The sequence below is a fragment of the Maylandia zebra genome, linkage group LG13 (genome assembly GCF_041146795.1).
Source record: "Maylandia zebra isolate NMK-2024a linkage group LG13, Mzebra_GT3a, whole genome shotgun sequence".
Classification (NCBI taxonomy): domain Eukaryota; kingdom Metazoa; phylum Chordata; class Actinopteri; order Cichliformes; family Cichlidae; genus Maylandia; species Maylandia zebra.
In genome coordinates, this window is record NC_135179.1 from 26,706,745 (window position 1) to 26,732,202 (window position 25,458).

Sequence of the window (25,458 nt, forward strand, 5' to 3'; positions counted from 1 at the left end):
TTCATTTCCGGTAGTTATAAGCATCCCAATATAAACATGAGCCCTTGGAAGTGCAGACGCTCCGGAGTTGCCCCTGGATTTCCAACTCCATTAATAAAGCCCAGACTGGACAATTCGATCTCATTGATTCCAATTTGCTTCCAAAATTTGGAAACCGAATGGTCATCCGACTTGCTGCATATATGCTTTTTTGTTTTTGCCTTCGTTATTTTAGTTTGAAGATTAATCAAACGAATGCAGAGGCGTAAGGGCCAATCAAGCAGCAGATCAAAATGAAGATGAATAATTTAGGTCCAGGTTATGAACACTGAAAGGCAGGCTGGCGTAAACGCGTGCATATGTTGTGTTCACGCTTTCGCCTGTCATCTTTTGCATTAGCAGCAAAGCTGTGTCACCCTCTGTGCAGCGTGCTGGCCCCGCTGCAAAACTTTGATCAAGAGGTTGCCAGACAACGATGTTGCATCTCCAGCGGTGAGACGTGCCTGTCAGACAGCCGAAGGGATCGAGGTAAATAAGCCTAAATGCATGTACATGCTACGTGAGAGGCTTCTCTCAGAGCAGCGGGGGAGCAGTGGCACAGATCTATTAAGGTTTTCTGGCTGTCTTTAACTCCTCTATTCCTATGACTGTAAGTGTCCTCTCAAATCAGGCTCATTCATTCAAGGAAAGCTGGACTTGCTCTTGTGCATACAAGTGGTAAATGATTGTGGGATTTTTCTTTCCTATACACGAATCCCCCCCACAACACACACACACTCTCTCTTTTCTTCCATTTAGAGGGATTGCTGCCATTTTTATCTGTATAGTCTTTCATTTTACAAGATAATACTCCCTTATGTGTAATTTCCCAAGCAGCTTACCTGCTGTGACTCAGCCTGTAAAGTAATGGCTCCATCACAGGGCCTCTATCAGTTCCCTTGAGCGTCTCTGTCCAGGTCATTAACATTCAAGATTCTCTTTAAATCACTTCATATTTCAGCAGTTACTTAAGATCAGATCTGTGTATTGGACAAAAGAATTAGGACTGGGCATAAAGTCTGCTCATCAGAAACGAGGCTGGGTGTTTTACTTTGAAATAAAATTCCCAGAGAAGTAGCCATCTACATTTCTTCAAAGACAGGCCATTAATTGGATACATCTGTTAGAGAAACCCATAAGAGATTAAGCCCGGTCTTCCCAATGCTGTAGCTATGTAATTAGGCTTCTCCCCTGTTCTGGACAATGCACGCTGCAGCGCTGAGATGAAATGTGTTCATATTACAGTAGGTGATGAAATTCATTATTCATTTATAGCATTCATTTGAAATGAAAGCATCGCGTATTTTGAGAAACCAACCAAAACTCTCGGTCAGCGAAAGAAAGTTGAAATCTTCATCGGTGTGAAGACGTGACTTTGAGTGCAGCAATGTGGCATAAAATCAAATGTCTTCCGGAGTTATTGGCTCTTCACAAGAGATTATGAAATATGTTGTAAACTTAATGGCAAATGACACAATCGCTGAGCTGCAGTGTCGGCTAATGAGTAAAATTCTGCAGCATAACACACACCTCTAATTCCTTTAGTCTATTTTATCAGTTAAGCCATCTCTGTAAATTTTTTTCCATGTTAGCTGTCTGTCCTGGTGGCCAGGAGGAATGCCCTCACTGAAATATGTCCCATTGGTGGCTACCAGCGGCTCATATTTTTCACTTATATTATTTTATTATTTATCTGATAGACTTTTGCCCATTTGTTTTTCCAAATCTCATCAGCCTCTGTTGTGCAGTTTTAGCACACCTGATATGCTAATACGTTAAAGACTACAACTGGTAAACGTCAGCATGCTCGTACTATGGTTGGTGAGCGTCAGCAGTTAGCCCCCCAGAGCTCTACCATGGCCATACAATAACACACTTTAATGCTTTGAAGATGGCAGATCTGCAGTAAACACACACTCTAGATCAAACCAAAGCCAGGGCTGGTCCTACCTGCACAGTACCTTACATCAGTGGCTCAGTCGCACTAGATTAAAAATAGCACTGCTTGCTATTGATCATTGCCAGGTGACTGCACTGATTTCTTTTTTTCTGAGAGAGACCAACTCCAAGTAGTCGCAGTGACCAACTGATTGCCCAGAGGTTGAATGTGCAAAACACTTTATATCTGGGCCACCATGTTTGGTTGCAAGGTGACTGCACAGGTTGCGTGGTGGGAGGCAACCTGTTTCCAAACAATCTGGTCTGATTGAGACTGACTGCAGTCACACACTCAGACAAACTGCCGTCTAATTTATAAATGCAGACAGATCGCCATCAGGTTGGCTGGATGGGTATAATGGTAAATGGACTGGTTCTTATGTAGCGCTTTTCTACTCAACCTGAGTACTCAAAGCGCTTTATACAACTCGCCTCATTCATCACACATTCACACATATTCACACAAGTACTTTTTTCTGTGCCTAAGTGCTTTCTCACTGTGCATTGGAGAACAACTGGCGGTTCAGCATCTTGCCCAAGGACTCTTTGACATGCAGACTGAAGCAGCCAGGGATTCAACCTTTCGATTAGTAGATGACCTGCTCTATATGCTAAACTACAGCCAGTGGTCAAGCAGTTGTGTTTTAGTTATATTCCTATGTAAAAGGAAAGCTGCGGAGCATCTAAGCAATTTTGACTTAAATCACTTTCCCACAGCAACTGTGTTGCTATTTGTGGACGAATTTCTGAAATTCAAACCTGTTTTTTGGCTGGACTCTGAAACTAAGCACTCAACGTGGATTTCTGTGCATGCACTTAGCAACAGATTTGCAACAAACAGCAACAGATTTGCAATTTTTTGCCAGTTTGTCACAGTTAATCACCATATCATCACAAACAGATTATATGTAATTGCCGATTTGACCCCATTCCATTGCATACTGAAAGACTTACTCTGTCTTATTGCCATTTTATCGCTGTCTTAGCACGACAAAGTCACTTTGAAGATGGCAACTGGCTGTGACTGATCCCAGATGCAGTAGAAAACACATATTCTACTTCCTGTGATGCAAAAAAAAAAACAAAAAAACTCTTTAAATCTTTAAGAGAGCTTTAAAAAACCAAAACCAAAAAACCCCTAAAATATCATCATGGATGAGAAACAAAAAACAGGAGGAGCTGCAAGTTCTCCCAGAATAGGGTTATCATCACTGTAGTTATTACAGTGTTTAAAAATGATCAGCATATGTATTCAAATGGGATCCAATCCAGTCATTAGTAAGTATGGGGTATTAGTCTTGTTTAACTTGTCTCTGCTGTCAAACTGTCTTATGTATTTTTCTGCCTCAGAATCATTTTAAAAGATTTATTTTGCATATAGAGAGTCAGTGTAGTCCTAACATTAACCTTATGGTTCAGAATAGGGGCAAGCTGATTAATATGAGGTGATACGTTGATATTCACAAGTCACTAACACTCAGGAAGATTATATAGATTTTAAAAAGGTGTAATAAGATATGTGACATGTGTATGGCTGCATCACATCAAACTTGCAGAAAGACATTAAAAGACTATTTTTAGACCTGAGTCCAGTGTAACAGTGCACTCAACTTCAAAGAACTTTAGAAGACACATAAGGTGCCCGCCTGGGCTCAGAGAAAGTAAAAATGAAAAAGGATGTTGCTACTCTCTGAAAAAAATATTTCATTGTATTTATTAAAGAGTCCTTTAGGACAACATTTTTATTTTATTGTACTGTTTTTTAAACATTTGCTAGGACTGATTATGAGTGTGTAATTTGTCTTTAAATGTCATCATATTAAGAACATTATTTATTTATCTTATACAAAACCAATCCCTGGTACATAAGAGGCAAAGCACTAAAACGTGGCCATTAAGTGGCATTGGATTGTTTATTGTTTATTATGCTATGTTTTTAAAGGTCATGAGCAAATAATGTTATTAATTTCAGCTTTTGAAGTAGATCTACATTCGTCAAACACTTGTGCATTTAAGGGTTTATGACACTCGCTATACAGCAGGAGTCTCAAACTCCAGTCATCGAGGGCCAGTGTCCTGCAACTTTTCCATGTTACAACACACCTGAATAAAAATTTGTGTGTCATTAGCAAGAGTATAGAACTTGACTGCATGCTGAAGTGGTGACTCCTAACCCCACTCAAGTAAATTTAAGTAAATGTAAGTGTTTGGAAAATGATCTACTAAATGTACACTTTTTGCACCATGTTCATTCACTCATGAGCTGCTGTAACAGGAATCAAATGGCTGAATTGCCGCCACCTCAGCATGCAGTCAAGTTCTGGAGTCTTGCTAATGACCTACTAATTGTATTCAGGTGTGTTGCAGAAGGGACACATGGAGAAGTTACAGGACACTGGCCCTCAAGGACTGGAGTTTTGAGACCCCTGCTATACAATATGTTGAGCCATTAAAAATTTTTTTTAACAGGGGCAACACATGTTACCGAACATCAGTATACCAAACATATGAAGTGTAAACATGGCAAAACTGCCAATTTACATTTACATTGCCAAGGTGGGTTATGTAAAAACATAAATGACATATTAGACAAGAAGGAGTTAAAGATGGTCACAGACCCGGTTTGCTGTTTAAGATATGCATCAAATGCCTTTAATAATGAAGATTACAGCTGTCCATTTTTTTGCCCACGACTAATGTGTATCCTCTATAGGTACTATTCTTAATTTAAAAACTGACAATAAGGCTCCTCCTGTTGCTTTGTGTAGAATCATTACGTCACATAGCAGAGCAAAACACGACATAAACACAGGTAGTTTCATTAATATGTCAAAACAATATGAATTTTTTTTCACAGGCTGGCGCTTCTTCAAAGCTCGATATAAAAGTGCAGTTTGATTGAAGCTTTAGATAAAACCTTTTCAGCGCCATATTCCATCTAAAGTTTTAAAAGCACCGGTTTACTGTCATGATTTCTCTTAGACGCACATAAGCCTAAGTCAATGGGCCTATCTGTCTGCAATCTTATCAAAGGCATTAAAAGCTTTGGGAGACAACGATTAGACAGATGTGAAAATGTTCCGTGAGAAAGAGGGGGAAGAAAAAAAGGAAAGAAAAAGGAAGTTACCTGCCTGCATTCATGAAACTCAAGTGTTGGGAACTTTGATATAAGTGAGAAAAGCAGCTCATGATATCTCAGTTGGCTTTGCTTTCCCTTAACGCCCCACTCATCTACTTTCACACTTATTAGAAGTGCGTAATTACGCTGGATCATGTTTTTTGTTGCACGTTTGTCTTGAAACGGGGAAAAGCTAGATGACAGCTGAAGGTTATGAATATTTAATATCACATTTGCGGCATTTATTTCAATTTCAGAGGGAGCAGCGAGCTTTTAACTGGAATCGCTTTAAATAAAAGAAAGCTTGTTATCTGTAAGTGCATTTAGGCTTTCTGCTTAATGCGGGACTGTTATCAACAGTGCGGTTCATTAGCAGATTTCTAAATCTTCTTTCAGAGGGCCACGGCCCTTTGATTTTCTGCTGTGAGAATACTGAGTAAATTCCAGCCTTCTGTGTCTCTGACGGTGAATTTATTCCTCTGTTCTGCACATTAATTTCACCGGACAGCTGCTAAATGCCAGTAAAATGCTCTGAGGATTCTATTTGCACCTTCTGAAAGGATTTCTAAGCACATCACCTCAGATCCATTAAATCCAGTTTTGAATCTCTTGACACTTATGCGAGCCGTCTTTGGAGCCAAATGTAACATTCCCATGTGATTACAACGCTCCTTGATCAATCTGAGTGAATCACTTCATGATTGAGCGCCCGAGTCTCAAGAGTGGAGGGCCTCAAATTGTCCTTTATAGATCTGGTATTATATCTCCAGCTCCCTTCTGCCATTAGCTGGATATTCACATTTTCAATTTCAACTCACTGCCTTGTCTTGCCTCCAAATGAGGTCACCGTTGCAGCGTTGACTCGATTCCCATCCATACCCCTGTGCCACACAACTCAGCCGCTGACAAACACAGCACTTAAACGCTTTTTAAGAGCTGTTTTCTTTTTTTCTTGTGTGATTTTTCTAAGTCGCGTAGTGTATGGGAAGCAACCCATAGCTCGGTTTTGTTTAAGAGTCAAGAAGTAATCTAAGCCTAGGAGCAAGCAAATCTATTTTCTCTAAATGACATGGGTTGGACAGGAGACTGCAGGTTCAGTCTGGGCCTATCCATCACACTGTTATAGGCCAGGTAGGTGAGTGATAAGGCTTTAGAGTGTCTCGGAGCACAGTGTTTCAGCATTTTATCCACAACAGGCAGCCCACGCCAATGTGACCTGCTTGCTGAACAATTTCAAGGGGGTGGTGTGTGTGAGTGCGTGGGGGGGTGATCCTCAGTACAGCAGAGCACTCCTGAGCCGTGCACATCTGCATAAGCTGCTGTTAGACTGGAGATGGCACAGTGAATTGTTAGGTTATCAAAAAAGAAGCCACTTTTGTCTCAGCCCTGCGGAATACTAAGTGTTTGTATTTGCAACACAACATTCATCCTGGGGTGTTCTCATTTTTTTTCTCAGGCCCTGCTATGGTAATTCATCATCCAGGTCTTGATACAAACTGGGAGAGTGGCCGGTGAAAGTATTTGCCACCAGCTCACATGCTGCTTTTCACTCCCTTGGGATATTTTGATTATGAAAACTATAGGGATGTCAGACCTCAACAATGCATATTTTGTTTGCTGCCGCCCTAAAGAACACAAAAAGTCCTGCCGGGCAGTGAAGGCTGAGACTGTGGGTGACAACTCTGCGGCTCTTTTTCTTTCTTTTTATAATGCTTAAGGTTCAAAAGCAGGTAATTTCACCTTGGTCAGAAGGGATGGAAACTGTAGAGGTGGGCACTGTGCAGGTGGTTTAATAATGGAAACAGAGGTCTTGAGGGACAAGTCCATCTTACCGAGCAACAGAGGAAGTCCATTACCTTCCGTGTATCTTTGCCTAATGCAGTGTCTTATTTGTACCGTAATTGAAAATCACATGTGTTATTACGCAGAGATCAAAAGCAGAGATTCGGAGTGGTGTCTTCAGACACCTCGAGGCTGAGAAAAAAATATCTCTAAAAGCAGAAATGATACGAAACAGCCCAGCATCCTTAACAGATGAGCTAAAGTACCTTTTCCTCAGTGTAACCTGTTATCTGTTCATTTCATTCTGAAGTCGATGTTAAGTAAAAGTGCATAAAGTGGATATTGTTACAATACCTTTACCATACGGTTCCTGTTTTTGTTTGGGAAGCTTTTAGCTAGTCATTTCACGTCTTTATTTTTCCTTTTTAACTATATTTTGATTTTAGTCTTAGCAATTGTGTCTTAAGTTGTTAACCTTCTGTATCTGGTAGGTCTGGAGACCTACAGTACGGTGCAAGTCTTGGGGAAATTTTATTTGTTTGTTTGTTAAGCCACTTAACCCTGACCTACGAATCCTTCAAGCATAAAAGGCAACTCGCTTAAGTGATGAACCAGTGTCTACACATAATAAACAAAGTAAGGAACTGGTTATAAATTATATTATTACAGCAAACCATAGTCTTAATTTTTCAGAATGACAATGATCCCAAACACCAGACATTCATTCCCAGTGTTAAAGTAATGCATTACTGTAATAACACAGTGATGTAATATGTTACTGTACTAAATTCAGTAATTACATTACAGTTACAAATATGTTGTTATTCCTGTTAGCATTTCCAACAATCAGCTGATTTCAATTCATGCTCGGGAGGAGAAAAATGGTGGCTCATGCAGCCATTTAAGGAGTGAAGATATAGACATCAATTTATTTTTATTTCACAAAAGGACAGTATGGTAAAGCACAAACAGCATCCAGGACAGGGACAACCGCATTATACTGCTAACACAACACCAGCTCTTTGCAAGCTCTCACATCTGCATAGACAGTTTGCTAACACGAAACTAGCCAACAGCCCAAAGGGATTTTAAAGCTGAGTGCACGCTGACCCCCCAGCCCAAGAGCCAGACCCTGCTCATCAACAAGTAACAAAGCAGTGATGAGCACTCAGACTTGCAGTCTCCATTAGAAGGACTGTGGCGATTGCTTTAAAGTGTCTTTGGACTGGTTTTTATCTTTGCTTTGTCCCCATACCTAAAAACTAAAAGAATTACCATGTGTATAGAGATGTGTGTTAGTGTGCACTGTAGCCTCAGATTTATATTGTTAACTATTTGTGACAGTACCTTTTAAGTAATTTCATAGAGTAACAAGAAAAGAATGTAACGCGTTGTGTAACTAATTACGTAATTAAGTAACATGCTGTGCTGATTTTTTTTAAAAGGTAAGGCAAGGAGCTTGGATAGCTACTCCTTAAGATTATTTAAAGACATGACAAGAAAGCTTGCCTAAGAGAGTTCAGGCTGCATTGAGGAATAAAGGTGGTCATCCTCGATATTGACTTTCAAGCTAATTAAATTAAAACTTTGTGTTTGCCTTCTATACTCAATTTCTATGTCTGTTTTCACGTTTCCCATTTTCCTAACAAAATATAAAGAAATGAGGGGTGGCTCAAGACTTTTGCACAATACTGTATAAATGTACTGAAACATTCCACCAATTTGTATGTTTATTCCTAAACACAAATATGTGAATATGCAGTTTAAAAACAATTTCAATTGATTAAAATCTGTCACAGATTTGCATGATTTACACGATTCATTATAATCCTTATTTATTGCAAAGTGGGCCTTTGTGCAGCTCCCAAGTCCATCCACTGTCTGAAAGATGCCATTTTAACTCCTCCCCCTCCGTGTAAGCCATTTGATTCGTTGCCCCTCAAAAAGGCAGGTGGGTGAAGCATCACTCAGAAACAAACTATCTGAACCCTGAGCTTTTTGAAGCCACTGTTTGAAGCCACATTGTAATCTAAACATCCACATTGTAACAGTAGCACATGCCCTGTTTGTCCCTCAGTCAGCCCTCAGCATATATACAGCGCTGCCTTTCCTTTGTCCTTTGCCAAGACATCAGTTGTCCTTCCCTGTTTGCTCTTGTGTTTTCCCCGTATGGCTCTCTGCTCCCCTTGTGTATTTTGGATCTCAGCTTTTGTTCCCTTTTTCATTTGCTATTTGGACTTTGTTCATTTGGACTTCATGTATCAGCCAAATTAAAGGTTTGACTTTGTTATTTCTGTCTGCTTTGGTGTCAGCATTTGCATCCTCGTGTCTAACGCCTCTCCAGACAGAAATATGAAAAAAGGAAAGATCTGTAGTCCTAATATAATTTATTTAGTTTGTATCAGGAGCAGTGATGTATCAGTACCGCCATCTTTGTTAGCATAATGTTTGACTATTTAGATCTACTGCGTGGGTATTTGTTTTCTTGTACGTTAAATAATTTTAAATAGTTCATTTAAAATAATTGCAAACATGCCAAGCCGGAATCATTTGCCTAATTATTTACTTGTTGATTATTCCTTGTGTTTGCGTTTATCTTTGAATACTTAATAGCCCTCCATTTTTGGAAGCTTATGGTTGCGCTTCCTGATAAACTAATTCATTACTGTAATGATGTGCCTGAGTCACCCATTCAAGTGACAGAATTGGCCACCAGTTTTTTCCCCCCATGCAGCTAAAGCCTTCTCTCAAAGGAGGGCAGACGCCACCGTTATCCCAACTTAGTCATAATATACAGCTGCTTGTATGTCTGCTGCAGTCACCATATTCATCACTGAAAGTGACATTGCGTTATGCTGACTCTCCCCTGGGGAATGTTAACATTAAACCATCATGCTCATGCGTCTCCATGATAGCTCGGAGAGGGCTTTGCGGGGGGAAGAGGGTGTGTGAAAACTTCCATATTAAAAGCATTATAAGGAGCAGATTTTTCACTCCCACCTCCCTCATGAAAAATGTACAGCGGCATATTCATTACTTCATTGAGCTAACTGAGTGTGACAAGCGGAGAGCTGCAGCAACCGAGGGCCGGGAAGCAGCGCTACAATAAAGCCTTCGGCCACTCTCTGAGGACATGGCTACCCCTGCTGCTCGTGGGAGCTACATCTATGCACTCTGTTTGGATTTTTCCAAATGGTTGAGGGTGCCACACACAGCATGACACAGACTACACTGCAGCCAATTTGCCCTCTAATCTAATGCATTCATGGTCAACGGGCAGTAATCAATTCAGTGCCTTTACAGTGTGATGAATTTGACCTACGAGTTATGACTTAGGGCCCTTGTGCTATAAATATGGTCATGCATTTTCAGCAGTTTACAAGACATACGGACGAAATCCCAGCCGCGGATGCTTTATGCAACAAACGTCGATGGGGCTCTGTTGTATGAACTCTATTGCATATCATGCATACAGAGATGGCTGGATAGAGGAATTGCTTTTATGAGCTGTGGCCCCAAAGGTATTGCTGCCTAATATATCAAACCTTTATGCGGGACTGATACGAACACATGCAGACATTAATATCTGTCTTTCATCTCTTTGCGTTTATCTGTTTAATTTTCTTGCAGCTCCTTCTTCCAGTGATAAACGATGCTGTCTATCCCCATTCTAAAGCATCCTCTCCGCCCCGTGATGATACGCTCCCCACGTGCCAGGTGGCCGCCTCACCTCCTAGCCCTGCCTGTACGATTCTGAGGTGTCATACCGACTCACCCTCAACCCTCTAATTAACAAAAATACTGGCTCTGCTGCCCCGGAGCAGCATCGGCCTATATTGTCTTCAGAAAGCCGGCGCTACATTTGGGAGTTTGCTTTGATGACCCTCTGCAGCGACAGCATCATCGGAGACAACAGCGGCTCTTAATCCAGAGCAACAGTTATTTCTCAGATGAATGCAGACCGTGCAAATTAGTGGCTGCCGCACTATAGCATTGGACCTGGCACCACAGGCGAGATGTGAGATTTAAATTATTTCTGAGACTGTGGAGGAGTCTAGAGAATAGCAGACAAGCTGACTAATAACACAGGATTCAGTAACAAGGGCTGCTCCAATGGTAATGACTGCTTGCTCCAGAAATATCTGATTCCCTGCAAAAAAGGAAAAAAAATAATACAGTCATCTCAAGCCTAGTCTGGTATTTAAAATCCTGCAGCAACAAAAAAAAACCCCTCTGAAATAATTGGTAGACAAAAGCATTGGAAGGAATACAGTGTGATGCAGTTATAACCTCTCATAAGGGAAGGATTAATGGAATCCAACTCCAGTAAGTCATGTGGACCTCTAGACCCACATATAACCGAATTCCTACAAAATACTTGAAAATCTGCACACTTCAAGCCACAAGACTGTTGTGACAATGGTGTGATATACCAGAAAAAAAGTAATTTCCAAAAAAAAAAAAAAAGCCATAGAAGATTTCACAAGTGTCATTCCTGCTCTCCTTTTGTGGAGGAGCACTGTGTGGGAGTTGGGCATATTCACCAGTCGGTTATCAGAATAACTCTAATTAGGCTATTTTTAACACATCCTTTTCAACAGCTCTTGGGTGTTTACATTTCCTAATGACAGCCCGAGTAAAAATCATCTATCAGCAAGCATCACCATCATCACCACCACTGACACATTAGCATCAGTTCTTTCCCAAGAAAAAAAATGCCACTTAGCCAGGGTGCCTTCAGTATTCATTATAAAGCACGCACGCCCCATCGTGCCTGTAAATTTGTGGGGCATTTATTTACATTTGTACGTTAAATTTCAGACAACTCGAGGAGGCTAATTAATAGGCAGCGAGGCACATAGTATTCCTGTGCTTTTTGGCTTCAGTGAATATGAGACAGCTCTTTCAAAGCCTGCACATTCACCAGATTACAGCCTTTGTAAAAAAACACTTTTTGCTTTGGCTGTGTGATTTACATAATTTTCATTTAGTTTACTGCCGGCTTTAAAAAATTTTTTTAAATAAAAACAAAACAGAGCCTACATTTGAAGTCTCTCTGTGCTAAAAGTACTTCAGGCTTGGAAAACAACTTGTTTAGCCTTCATGAGCAAAAATAAATAAATAAATAATTTAATTTAATAATATGTCTTCAGGGACTTCGGTCAAAGTCGGTGTTGGACTTGTGGTCACCTTGGTAGTTCTGAATTCATAGTGCATCATCATGACAGTACAGCTGAGACTTTTATTTTTTGCTGTGATATTTGTAGACTGTCATTGAATTCAAAAGGGACTGGGTTGCTCTGCTTCATCTTACGTCTAGGCTCTACTGCTCCATCTTGTGGTTTCTTGAGGGAAAAGCGGGCAACTTTTCAAAAGGAGGGGGTTTAAACGGCTCCTTACCAATCACGGGAAGTAATGTGGCGTTCTCCGAGGAGGAGACACACAGTTCACTAACCCTGATGCTGGGCCAAGTCTTCCCTTTATCATTTGCCACTAAAACAACATTTGTGTAGAGTATTTTTCCAGGGCATGGCTGACTAAATGTTTTTATGTGGTCAGAGTGATAAATTAGTAGGTGTAGCTTGCCAAAATATAGAAGCTCAGAGGGAACATTATTAGTTATGAAAGCTCCCCTGAAGTGAATCAGCGTGGTGTGGCATCCAGAATGGATACGATGGGATGTTTTTAGACCTTTGCTTTATTATATTATTACAAATACAGAATAATGTGCTCAGGTATGTGGAGCTGCACCTCCACGCTCAGCACACAGGTCTACATGTCAGTAATTTGATCCGAGCAGGAAACTAACCCAGTCTCTGGGCAACGAGCGCTCACTGCACAAACTCACAGGAGCCTTCGAGGAATTTCCTCCCAGGCAGTAATGACTGCAGTTTTGGATCCCTTCGAGCCTTTTTCCTCAGAGCTTCACGTCATCAGGCGGCTGAACTCCAGTTTGCACCGAGATGGTAGGAGAGATAGACCGAAAACTGGACACGTAGGCTCCCTTAGACTTCAGCCCCCCGCTGAGCGTGTCACCCTGGCTCCTTTGCGAGATGATGTCCCCCTGTTGGACCCCTGCTGTGGTCAGCTGAGTGCTGGAGCTGAGGTAGTCCTGGGCCTCAAAGGTCGAAAGAAATTCATAGATTTTGATCATGTCCCCTCTGCTCTGTGGGTCCCTCCCGGTTTCAGAGAGAGGCCTCAAACAACCCCAAATTTCTCAGTGGTATGTGTAGACCTGAGCGAGGACGAGGCCTGGAACTACAGGAGGATCCCCCATGCGGCTCTGAGAGCAAGACTGAGTGGTAAAAAACAAACAAACAGAAGCATATTTTAAATACTGTGCAAGTCAGAGCCTTGAAATTGGATAGTTAATCTATTGTTGAGTGATAAAGGCTTGATTGCTAACAGGGCAACTACCCCTAGAGGGAAAAAAACAAGCTGAAATTTTGTCAAATATGAAGACCTTTTGCTTTTCTTTATCTCATATGGGAGTAAATGCTCCTTTAAATTTGTGCTTCGATGTTTGGAATTACATAACGTTTGACTATATTATATATAGATATTATCTCAGTTGTTTTTTCACGATGCACCAAATGAATAACCAACAATTGAAAAAATTAAGTGTCAGTTTAATATATCGCTTGCCCCCCCAAAGGAAAATCTGCTGAGCTGTTGCATTGTGAATACAAATTAAAAAACTGTTTAAAGAGTAAATTATCCCTTGGCTGAAAAGCTGCAGTATCACCACGCTCTCTGGTCGAGTTTCAAGGTTGTTTCATCAATCTTCTTGTTTTCGTTGTAATGATTATGGATGATGGCTGCGGCAGGGTGACAGATCGAAACACTAGATATTTTATTCTCATAAAAACAATTCTAAAAATAAGTTAAATAATGAATAAATGTATAAAATCTTAATATATTAGGCTCTACAGAAACAGTAAGCAAACAAACAAAACATAAAGCACCCACAATGATTCAAATTATTCGCTGTAGCTACCTGCTGTTGGGTGCTGCAGTGCCCCCTTCTGGTCACTTCATATTAGTGGTCTTCATGCAGGTACAGCGTGAAGTTCAGCGTGGAAACCAATTTTACTCGAAAAATGTTAGACACCTGTTCAACGGCTCATTAATGTAAGTCTCTAATCAGCCAGTCAACACATTGATTATTGTGTAATTACATCTAAAAAACATAGAAGCGCATTTGTGTAGCTTTAAATTGAAACTGAGCATAGGAGAGAAAGGTGATTTATTGGTTGCGACAGGCTGGTATGAGTATTTCAGAAAAAAATTTGAAAGTTTTACAGCAAAACTGAAAAAATATATATATATATATTGGAGTATTCTTAACAGAAATTTGTTGTTTAAGTTACAGTGTGTAAAATCTTACCACTAGATGGCAGTAGATTGCAGTCAACGGAATTTTGTTTTCTTTCTCCTCCCAATTCAAGCGCATAATCCAAACTATGGTGGCCACTGCAGAACAAATATGTTTTATTTCTTTAAACTATGTCTTTTTTAAATTATACCTTTCACAGTTTAGTCAGCCAAGAGTAATCAACAACATTATACTGCATCCTGTTACAACCATAGCCAGCTGGTGTGCGTGACTGTTTGTGTAAAAGATATTTTTGGACACACTATATTATGGCACATTAAAACAATATAAACACTTAGCAATAAATTACTCATATAAAAAAGAAAGGGCTATGCATGAATATAATATTCAGTTTTACGTTTTTACCCCTGAGTTAACTACTGTTCATTTGTTGTGAGTGTTTGCTGTTAGTCCACTGTTTTCCTCAGCTGTCAGAGAAGTGTCTAATTTTATTTACTCTGGAGGAGGCTTTAACACTCTCTGAATGGGTCCAATGCCAACTGATGAGTGAGTGAAGCTTCTGTACAGTGATAGTGATACTGAGGTGAATTGTTGAGGATATCTTGACCTTTTCTGTCGATAAGAGCTGCTGTGTTTGCTGCCTTTGGTGAAATTTAACGTCAAAGTTGATCTAACTGTTGTCAGACTTGGACACTTAGTGAATAAGAACTCGGGGTAAATGCCATGAAAGCATGGATCCCTACATTTTGTATCAACAGCTCAGGCTGCTGGTGTTTCTTGGCAGACTTAGTGCCCCTTACCTGAGGATTGTTGCTGATCATGCTCATCTCTTTACAACTAATACGGACTCATCTTATGATGGCTGCTCTAGCAGGATAATGTGCCTTGTCCCACAGCTCAGATAATCTTGAACTGGTTCTTTGAACATGACATTGAGTTTACTGTAGACAAATGGTCTCAATAGTCACCAGATCTCAGGCGAATAGAGCACTTTTGGAGAGATTCACATCAGTGATGTGCAGCTAACAAATCTGCAGCAACTGTCAACATGGCCATCAATAATGTTCCCAGCACCTTGCTCAATCTGTGCCGGAACAATTTAGGCAGCTCTAAAGGCAGAAGTATCTATTGTTACCCTAAAAATTATTAGCTAGTAAGCTTTTTGTTTTATAAAATATTAAACATTACATTACTTTAAGCTAAATATTGCTGCTTTTTTTTTTTTAGCTAGCATTGGCTAGCTCTAAACAAATATTGCTTGGCTCATCATTTTCTTAGCGCAGTACTTTCCACTGTAAGTTAAATTTGTTTTATTCACTCTCTCTCTCTTTGACATTTAAGCTCCCATTACATTTTTACAGTAAATATGCAAATATTAATGAAAGCCTTTTGTTTACTAACGGACTTAAAACTGCTAGCAGTGCTAACTGCCAGAGCTAGCTTTTGAAACAACAGCTCAGCTCATTTCATGTCATAATATGGTTTTATAACATATATAAAAGTTATTCTGCAATTAAATTATTACAACAACCCAAAGCATAAAATACCTGGAGCAGCTACTAAAGAGCATTGGTAATAGCTAGTTGGTATGTACATCTCCAGGCTAAATACTGTATAATTAAGCTTAAGCTGGCATTTGTAGTCTGTTGTGTGCTCTGTGCCTGATGGGTAATTAGAGGCACAACATCCATACACATCCAGACTGGGAGCTGGTCAGCAGGGACCATGGCTGTTTGTTGCTCCGGGGCCTTCTTGCAGGGTAATTTGACCTTGAGGGCAGATACTGCTGTGCATAGTTATAGTTCACAATTTGTCAGAGAATGTATTGTTGTTGTGTCATCCTAAGGTTCAAGTGATCTTGTTAAAATTCAACCTCAGTCACTGAGGACACCAGCAACAGTGATGATCAGTAACAATCTGCCTGATACACATCCTGGAAATCAGGTGAGTGATGACTGACTGAACTGGTTTCTGTACTGAAGTGCGACTGTGTGACATCTTCAATTTGCCTGTTTTTGCCCAAATGAGAAATGAAAGACTTCACACATTAACAATTCATCAGTTTTCCCTCTTCAGTTTTTCCTCTGAGCACATTAAAGTTTTGTTGATTTATATACTAAATCTTACTACAGTGCAGACGCTGGAAACATTTTGGTTGAACTAATGCTGTTGGCTTGCTTACTATCATTACACTTCATCACAACTGCTGTATTAATCACTTTCCTATCATAACACAAGCACATATTAAGTATTAAATCAGAAATGCGTACCTCACTTACAGTCTCATCACACCTCACATAATACTGCTTATTATGTGGGCAGGTTTTCACTTTGAGGACATAACCTTGCTTTATTATTTTGTTTCTGAAACTGCTAATTGAAACGTCCATAATTACCTTGACACACATTATTGTTGTTTAAGAGAGGTCTCGCAGTGCTCAGTTATTGCAGATAGGTATTTTGTTCAGTGAATAGAGACTTGATTAAAGCCTGTATTTAAGTAGTGTGAAGTTCAGGATTACAGTGGTGATAATACATTTTTAGTATGGAAGTTAACACATGCGCAGTGAAATCAATGGACCTTCTCAACTCTTTTCTGGCAGTGCAGTGATTGATGGCCAGAATATAAAAAGCTCCAGGGTGACAGATTCATGATGATAGTGTTTTATCAATGTTTTATTAAGTCATCTTCTTTTTTATGTATCTGCTAGCAGCAACGCTCAAGGTCACACATATTCACATATTAGTTTTCAATACGATCCCTGATATCTACAACAAAATAATTGGAACAGCGCAGAAAATACTGCAGGATGAGTAAAAAAATAATTATATCAGACAGCAGATTCCATACAGCTGATGTTATCTGCTTAGATCGGCAAACAACTGATATTGGCTTATTAGTTATTTGGTGATCTAAGTCAGTTTACAGCAGACGATGATAGAAACACCCTGATGTCCACAAGAGGGCACGCTGCAACTTCTCTATTGGGAACACAGGCTTTTGCAACACTGCAGACATCCCAACCAGCTGATCAGCAGTCAGCCAGAGCTGAATCCACCACGATAAGCCTTTTAGTCTTCTTTCCTCTCCTGTACTGCATTGTGCTAGTTTTTTTCCTTTTGCAAATATAGTAATGTAACATCCTCCACATACTTCTACTAGCTAAAATGATATATATATATGCTATAATTAGTTCAAACAGTCCTTTATACTGGAAGCTGGGACTCACGAGAAAGTTCAAGATACAATATTATCAAAAGACTTCCCTCATTATACGATGTTATTGCATTTTTATTTATTTTTTACATTTTGTGATATGCTGAGTAGTACAACAGGTGTTGCAAGTTAGGTCCTCAGAGTTAAACTTTGTCAGTATCTGTTTTATCCAATAAGATAAACTTATCTCACTTCTGCCATATCACACTTTCCATAAATGTTGACATAAGATGAGCCAGTCCGTTATCAGTCTGTGATAGAGTGGGGTGACGTTGGCAGTTACATGCAGTCTGTTTCTGATAACACAGAAATTAAGTGTAATAAACTTTTGACATAACATAGCTTATAGTGTCTGCATAGAAATAAATACACAATGAACAGAAATTTATATTTAACTGTTATATTTGCAACCTTCCTGTTCAAGAGGAAGATAACCAGAATACAACCAGCCGGCAGCCAGTTGAGTCGAGTCCCCTGGAGTTGTGCTCGTGCAGACTGATAACAGAGGTTGCCTTCTGTCTGGTGATCTTCGCAATCGCCTTGCAATCAAAAGTTGTCATGAGTGTGCAACGGCCTCAAGCTCTGAGCAATCATTTGATCACCGCAAGTTGCATGTAAAACAATTTAATGTGGTCACCAGGCAGCCACCATTCTTTGTAGAAAGAAGGATGTTGTCCTATTTCTACACATGTGACCGAAATTAGTTGGCTCTGAATTAGGTGGTAGCTAGAATGTTTTTTTGGTGGAGTCTACGTTATACTCTTATTTCATCTCCCTCTTTAACTAAAGGAGGAAAAGCCAGTTTACTTTTGCTTTGCATTTGCTATTCCTCTGGTTTTGCTGTGTTTTCAGCATTGTGTCAACACGCCTTGTTCTTTTATGCACAAAGCTGCAAAACCAATAGAATCTGAATGCTGCCCGCTGATGTGTAAAAACGTCAAATACTGCGATTGACTCGCTCGGATGCACTTTGGAGTGAATATAGGAATTTGTGTGTCTTTGTTTTGCATTAGTCATTAAGAGAACATCCTGATATTTTGTGCTTTTAGGCACACTCAGCTTTAGGGGTGGTAATTACAGCCTGTTTGTTGGTCACGACTGAAAGATCTCGAGCACTACTGGATGGATTTCCATAAATTTTGATTCAGACGTCATTGACCCCCGTAGGATGAGCCTCATTATCCATTTATGTTTACTTGATGAATCTGAGCTCAGATGAATTTTCACAGATTGTATCAGATTTTCTGCATTTATCAGAGGTAATTTGAAAGATCATTTGGCTGGTGCCATCGCTAATTAATGGTCTAATGCCAGGTGAGAATTTAAGTGAGAAATTATGGTTTTTAATAGCGTTTTTTAAAATAATGGTTTTCAATACTGTTGAGTATAATTATATTAATAATAACAGGTAAAAAAATAAAACCTACACTCATCATTAGATGTGTTAAAAATACATACGTGAGCCTCATGATTTCCAGTTGAACACGACACTGATAAATCTTCTGATATTGCTTTTTAAGGATCCAGGAGTCGGGCCAGATATCTCACCGGCAGTTCGACACCTCAGATACACTTCTGCAACACAGAGGTCAGAACACAGGCACCTTTAATTGGCTCCTTTCAATAACAATAACATTGAACAAAGCTTACCTCCTGATTACTGATATGCGAAGTCCACACACGATGTGGTTGCTTTGAGGGTTATCGGGAGGGAATAGGTTTGATTTTGTGCTCCGTTGATGTCATCAGGGAACAATGCGTCCTCTTGTTGTGTTAATTACTCTTTAATGAAATCATGCAGATGAACTGTAGCCTTGCTTAAAGCCTCGGGGAAGAATCGGCTCCCCAGTTAATAAGCTGTCTAATATATTTTCTGCAACGAAGGAGGCTGGTTAAGAATTCAAATGAAAGCAAATAACTTTCGGGAATCAAGTTAATCAATTGCACTCAAGGCACTCGGTCCACGTGTCTAATGGGCAGAAGTCCTAATTTCTCTGCAGGAGTTATGAGGACGCTGGATGGATTGCAAAGGTACCGCGGCACTTGAAGGCACCAGAAGCAACCCTGGAGAAACTGGCAGACCCAGTGAGTGAGCGTGCCTCACTGAGGCGCTACAACAGCCGACCTCAGCTGTGGCAGGTGAGCCATGGAGAGTGTTTGCATGTTGGCAAACACTGCCGAGGCATGAGCTCTGTTTTCTTGGCCCCAGCAGAGGGCTTCTGGGGGTTTAGATCATTCACACAACTGAGGGAAATTGGATTTTTGGATGGTTATTGTTTCTCAAAGGCAATTTTCATAATAACCCATGCATAGGTGTGCTAATATTTTGTATTTGGTTTTAATAAAAGTGATAAATGTGATTGCAGTTCATTACCTGTCAGTCTTGACCTTTTGGCATACAGTGTGTGCAGCAGGGAGACTGAAAAAAGCAGATATGCAGCTTAATATTTCTTTATTTCTGTAGTTCTCTCCTTTATGTGAAAAGGCCAAAATAAATCTGGTTCTCCTGTCTGGCATTGATGCCGTGGATGCTGCTACATCCAGGAGCTACTTGAACTAACAAATTAATTTTATAGCATGCCCCAAATTTCTGACATTTCAGTTTTTTTTACATCCTATTAAACATGACATCCAAAGGAACAGAAAAACTCCCTCGCTGTGTCTCACTTTCTCTGCAGTGTTTTGACTGTGTATATATATGTGTGTGTGTGCATTTTTCCCACCGCATTGATCCAGTTTGTGTAGCACCCCGCCAGCAAACATGACTGAACACACCCTGGTGAGCCACACTGTAGCACTGGGGTAACATGTTCCTTCATTACAGTGAACACATGCACTCCAGTTTATTTTTGAGCCAGTCTCACATTGGACTGCTGTTTCACAGTAGCTGAAAACCCCATCGTTAGTCTTTTTGTGGGATCAGTTAGAATAAGAAAAATACTCGCAGGCCTATCCTTGCTTCACATGAGTGCGGTAAAGATTTTAGTGTTTGATGCTTTAGTTTAGGGGTTAAAACATAAACACTGCTGCACATGTGTTGTACCTATAGTGTTAAAATAAAGGTGATCTGTAGATCGGTAAATTGTGATGAAGCGGTGATTGTTTCCGTTCTTTCTAAGTCTGTAGGAGCTGAGTGGAACAGGCAACAGCTTCGACTGAGGAATGATGCCAAAAAACCAATATCTTTGTAAGATTTCGTTCATCAGTGGGAGCTCATTTTCTCTTTTAGTCCCTTTTATGATGCAAATTTGTCACACACCTTCCTGTTTTTTTGGTTTGTTCAGCTGCAGTACATATCCAAGATCAGGTCAGATCCCTCTGTACACGTGAGTATTTTATGTTTGAGCTGCCACCACACAGAGTACTGTACAAAATCTTGGGGTCCTTTAGCTCTTTAATACCTGCCACATTTATTCTGCTGCATGATGTCTTTAACCTGCTGCTACCATGAAACACTGAGCAACTTTAAACAGAAAATGTTTTAGGTGATCATGTTTTGATTCTGCTATTTTCTTAGCGGCGCAGTATTTTGTTTGAATCCAGCTACTCTGCATATTTTCTCTGAGCACTGACCTTCGCGTTCATTACTGAGTGGGCTCTCGTGTATGTGCAGTGGCACCGTCGGCTCTGAGAACATGGATAACATTGACAACATAGATGAAGACTTCCAGCCACTGACAGTAAAGAGGAGCGTCGTTCCTCCATGCATGCCGACAGCACGGTGAGACTCACTGTCATTGTATACATAAAAAGCAGAGGTTTTTTTTAATGGTAATTATTCTTAAAACAAAGTGGACTTAGACTGTGAAGCCTGTTAGTGTGTTTCTTATTTATTGATGGACCGGTATGACACTTTTAGAATAATTATGAACTTCATCTAAACAAGTCTGAAGCTTCAACAAATAACCACTAGAGCATTTTAATTGGTTTATTTCAAACATAGTCAATTTGCACAAGTGTATTCCTATTGGCCAGGCTGAAAAAAATGTCCACCTTGTTGACAGGTGTTTGCTTTGTTCTCTGCTTTCCTGTGAGCGAGTCATCTGCAGCACTCTGCCCGTCTTTAGCCATCATCTGTTAAAATGTCCGCACAGACAGGGAGGAGAGCAAGTCCTAACTTGTTATTCATGCTGTGCATGTCAAGTTAGGATTGATTTTTTTTTCCAAGTCTAAGTGTGGCTCCTCTGTGGAATCGTTGCTGCACCATCAGTTGGAAAGCCAACAAGCAGGGAGCGTCACATTTTTTGCAGGCTGCAGTTCAACAAGTGGAAATAAGACATTCCAGATCTCACCAGATTTCACCTTGTAGGGAATTCTAATCTAAATGATCAGTCATGTCCATGGTGCTGACATTTAGAAGTGTCTACGGTTTTATTTTTTTTATCTGCTGCTCTGAATGCTTTTATTTTGCTCTTTTTTTAGCTTCCTGTATTGTTTCCAGGCTGAAAAAGCCTGTTGGGGCTTTGTACAGTGCTGAAAAGTGATGCAAGGATCAAGGTAGCTTGGAAACAGGACCGAGATACTGTCATGCTGTCAGTCTGTTTTCTGATTTTGTTGTTGAAATCTCAACTTTAAGCACTAAAGATCAGTATGGCGAGGTGGCAGGTGGTGGTCGTCCTCATTCAGGATAAAACAAAAATAAACCAGAAGCAAAAATATGCAGACCTGATGGGTTGAATGCCTTCTATCCCTCTCAGAAAACTGCACCCAGTACACACACACACACACACACACACACACACACACACACACACACTTACATTCATTGTGGTTTTTCTAGAACTGTTTGTTAAGCACAAAGTATTTTTCACAATTTTTTTACATGTCAGGTGTAAAAAATTGTGTGTTTTTTTGTCTCACTGTGTCTCATTTACAAGTTACAGTGTCTGTAACATCTTTTCCTTGTGCCAGCCGAACCACCATCCCTGGCTACACAGGCATGGCTGCCTATGCTGACTCTGCTGCTCCTGCAACTTCTGCAAGCTTATCTGGGTGAGTCTGAATGAAACTCTGATAACAGACTTCCGTTGTTATTGCTAACTGATTATGTCCTATAAAATATGACATTTAAAAAGTATATAATATATCGTCTGTATTGTTTATCTTGTCATCTTGTGAAATAAGTAAGTCATAAATTTGTGGGTTGATTGAGTTTATCATTTTACTATTTTGCACACCTTGATATTTCTTTCTCCCAGCATTTTATCCAGTTAGACAAAAAAAGCAAACATCACAATTCTCCACTAGAGGGCGGTCTAATGCAATCCATAGACATGAGGTTGCACTCTTAACTTCACCATACAGGTGTCCATTATTTACTGGTGTCTATGAAAATGTGACTACAACTCGCCACAGTGGCAGAAATACACACAAATGACAATACTTTCAGCTTACCTTATATATCAAAGTGTAGCCAGAGACTGGCACTGGGCGCACACTAACTCCTGAGGTTAAGTTTGTATCACCCCTAAGAGTCAAACTGGGGACCTTTTAGATGTGGGGTGCACGTGTTAACCACTACACCACAGAGCCAAGAAAAATGCAAAAAATATGCATAAACATGCGTGCAGTCTGGAGAAAAATAAACCAAAGAGCATGAAATTAGTAAAACTAAAAGAGCGGACACTGTTTTAGGGAAATGGGCAGACAAGATAAAAACAGTGTCAACAAAACAGCTAAGAGAAATAATATAAATCCTGAATAATCACTGTTTTCTCATGCTCCTACTTTTTAATTTGATTTGTTGTTGAACTTTATCTTTTTTTGGGTGCTGTACATATTTGAGTGGCATTGCTTAAAAGCTTAGTATACCTTATTTTTTGCATGAGTGGGCAGGTGAGGTGCAGGTTAATGGTCAGCTGGAAAAGGCTTCAGTAATTGGAAATGTTAAAAAACAGATTAAAAACAACGGCCGTCATTCCTAAAGACAGACAGGTAGGAATTTGAGAGATGTTATATGTGTTGTAGGGGAGGATTTCACCGATGATTTTCTAAAATTGAGCAAATTTCATCAAAAGAACCTGAAAAGGTTTATTTAAAAAGGAAATCTTAAGGTGTTTAATTCCCAGTGCAACACTGAAAATATGTGCGTTGACACGAGTGAGCCCCTTAACTGTGCAGAGCAAACATGGCTCCACTCTGGGAGTGTTGGCTGTCTGTTAAGGATGTGCAAACCTGTTTCCTAGTTGGGCCCCAGTTTAGCGAACTTTACCGGCTTTTGGAGCAGGCATCTCCAGATGGCTGAATCCAGAGCAGCTCGTGGTAATGGTGGTTTTTCACAACCCAGATCCATTTTCCTGGTGCCTGACACCCCCCTGCGATCTGTTTCCTCTGCTGATTAGGCTTGGCCTCCCATTTTTTTTCCCCAAAACAGAAAAAAAAGACAAGCTTGGATTGATTAACTGTCTGCTACAACGGTCAGACATCCCCGGGATTTTTGCTTACTAACGCTCACTCATAACAGAAGTGCCTGAGGGTTTTTTTTTTCTGTCAGTCTGTGTTTCACTACAAAGATTAGCTTTAGGTTCTTAGATTTTTGCGTCATCTAAAACAACGTGTAATTCAGTGACTCACAGATATCATTACATCTTTTCACAGAGCATTCGAAGAATTTGGAACTTCTGTTTTCAGGCACACAGCGCCCCTGTCCAGAACGGTGACCGCCGTGGCTCCCTGCAACCCCTTCATGAGACCCGTGCTTCCTGTCTGGTGCACGAGCGCCACAGCAAGACTTTAGACAAACGAGATGAGAGAGGGCTCGAAGGTGTCAGCTTCCTATTCACGCCATCCAATCTGTTTATATGAATACATCTACGATGATGTGATGTCAGTGAGTTATTCAGAGTGAGTTAAAGAATAATGAGATGCCCCATTATCATAATTTCCCTGATTTAGATGAGTGGTTTTCTAACTCTGGGTAGTGAGTGCGTTGCATTGTCCTCTTAAATATTTGCTCTCTCTCACTGACTCGCTTGCTTGCTCGTTTACTCTATGTGTGTGTGTGCGTCTGTCATGAAGGGCAAAGAGAGGGGCGAAATATTGAGGAAAGTCAGGATTTTTAGCGCTATCATTACGTTTTTAAAAGTATACAAATTACGGCAGCTTTACAGATCCATTATGACTAAACAGGCTAATCTGCATTCAAAATGCTGTCTGTGGGCTTCAGTACATACATCGCTTAGATTTCTGTAGATGCGACTGTAACGCACATTGACATTATTATGATGTGCCTGGCAGCAATAGCTTTATGTCTGCGGTTAGTGCAGCTTGACGCTTAGACAGGAAATAGGGATGAGATGGTTTTCCTGTTTCTCTTCATCTATACTTTGTTTAGATTTACATTTCATGAGGATTTTGTACTTAAGCACAAAGTTGATACACGTGAGGACTTTGGGTTGTGTGATCACTAATACATGCATCTTTTCTTTTTAATTATTGTATATTTAACGTCATTTGTGTTTTATTTAGCTATTTATTGTTGCACTTCTAAAAGTGAGGGCACTCAAAAGAGATTTAAATTAAAAATAATCCAAAAAAAAAAAAACGTTTTTAAACTGAGAAGCCTAGAAAGTCCTAATTTTTGACATGAAGACTTTGGAGGCAAAAGTTACTTATTGCTTTAATGCTGCTAACCTCACCACAGAACACCAGCGAGCTGCTGGCCCAAGCGAAAGCATGAAAAAAACGTCACCCTCACACGTAGGCCACTGACCTCTGGACAGACACTTTTGACTCCCAAATATAGACTGAAAAGAAATGTAGGCAAGTCTGCAAATATCATCCATTGTGTCTTGTTTAATGACCCTAAACTGCCTTTGAACTCCATCGGTCCTGTTTCATGCTGATATTTGTCCAAAGCAGTCTTTACACAGCGAGAAATATGATATCAGCTCTCCATCAAACCCATCACATACGAAGAACTGCACAACTTCCACCATAGTTGTCAAAGTAACAGAGCATTATTAAGTGCAGTAAGTGCAATCTCTCTCTCTTTTTAAAAGATGTTACCAGTTAATGCATCGCTGAGAAAATTGGTAAGTAAAGTGAATT

General features: G+C 40.1%; 1 protein-coding gene and 2 long non-coding RNA genes across 6 annotated transcripts in view; 1 reads left to right on the forward strand and 2 right to left on the reverse strand.

Annotated features, from left to right (window-relative positions):
* Positions 1–25,458, reverse strand: part of LOC143421820 (uncharacterized) — a 65,571-nt gene that overhangs the window by 27,921 nt on the left and 12,192 nt on the right. The gene's annotated exons all lie outside the window — the stretch shown is intronic.
* On the reverse strand, positions 12,537–15,236 carry LOC105940979 (uncharacterized). The gene is made up of 4 exons (XR_001167632.5): positions 14,993–15,236; positions 14,244–14,329; positions 13,854–13,967; positions 12,537–13,151 (listed from the first exon to the last, which is right to left on the reverse strand). It is a non-coding gene; the product is annotated as an uncharacterized LOC105940979 (long non-coding RNA).
* On the forward strand, positions 15,549–24,768 carry spmip7 (sperm microtubule inner protein 7). 4 transcript variants are annotated; one of them, XM_076891906.1, is made up of 9 exons: positions 15,549–15,951; positions 16,039–16,136; positions 18,930–18,997; positions 19,410–19,548; positions 20,529–20,596; positions 20,694–20,735; positions 21,023–21,130; positions 21,832–21,906; positions 22,321–22,352. In XM_076891906.1, the coding sequence occupies exons 1-8, from the start codon at positions 15,918–15,920 to the stop codon at positions 21,884–21,886; spliced, it is 612 nt and encodes a 203-aa protein (XP_076748021.1). In that variant the 5' UTR covers positions 15,549–15,917; the 3' UTR covers positions 21,887–21,906; positions 22,321–22,352. The 4 variants fall into 4 exon arrangements, with proteins under 4 accessions (XP_076748021.1, XP_076748019.1, XP_076748020.1 ...); XM_076891904.1 differs by lacking the exon at positions 21,832–21,906 and adding an exon at positions 24,007–24,106 and having other exon boundaries at positions 15,550–15,951; positions 22,287–22,401; XM_076891905.1 differs by lacking the exon at positions 21,832–21,906 and adding an exon at positions 24,007–24,106 and having other exon boundaries at positions 15,550–15,951; positions 22,293–22,401.

Excerpts from the sequence above, each read along its gene's own strand:
- spmip7 (XM_004554511.3), top strand. The coding sequence starts at position 15,918 with ATGGCTGTTTGTTGCTCCGGGGCCTTCTTGCAGG. Across the intron at positions 15,952-16,038 it reads CTCCGGGGCCTTCTTGCAGG|GTTCAAGTGATCTTGTTAAA; the intron begins GTAATTTGACCT and ends TGTCATCCTAAG. Across the intron at positions 20,597-20,693 it reads GCCAAAAAACCAATATCTTT|CTGCAGTACATATCCAAGAT; the intron begins GTAAGATTTCGT and ends TGGTTTGTTCAG.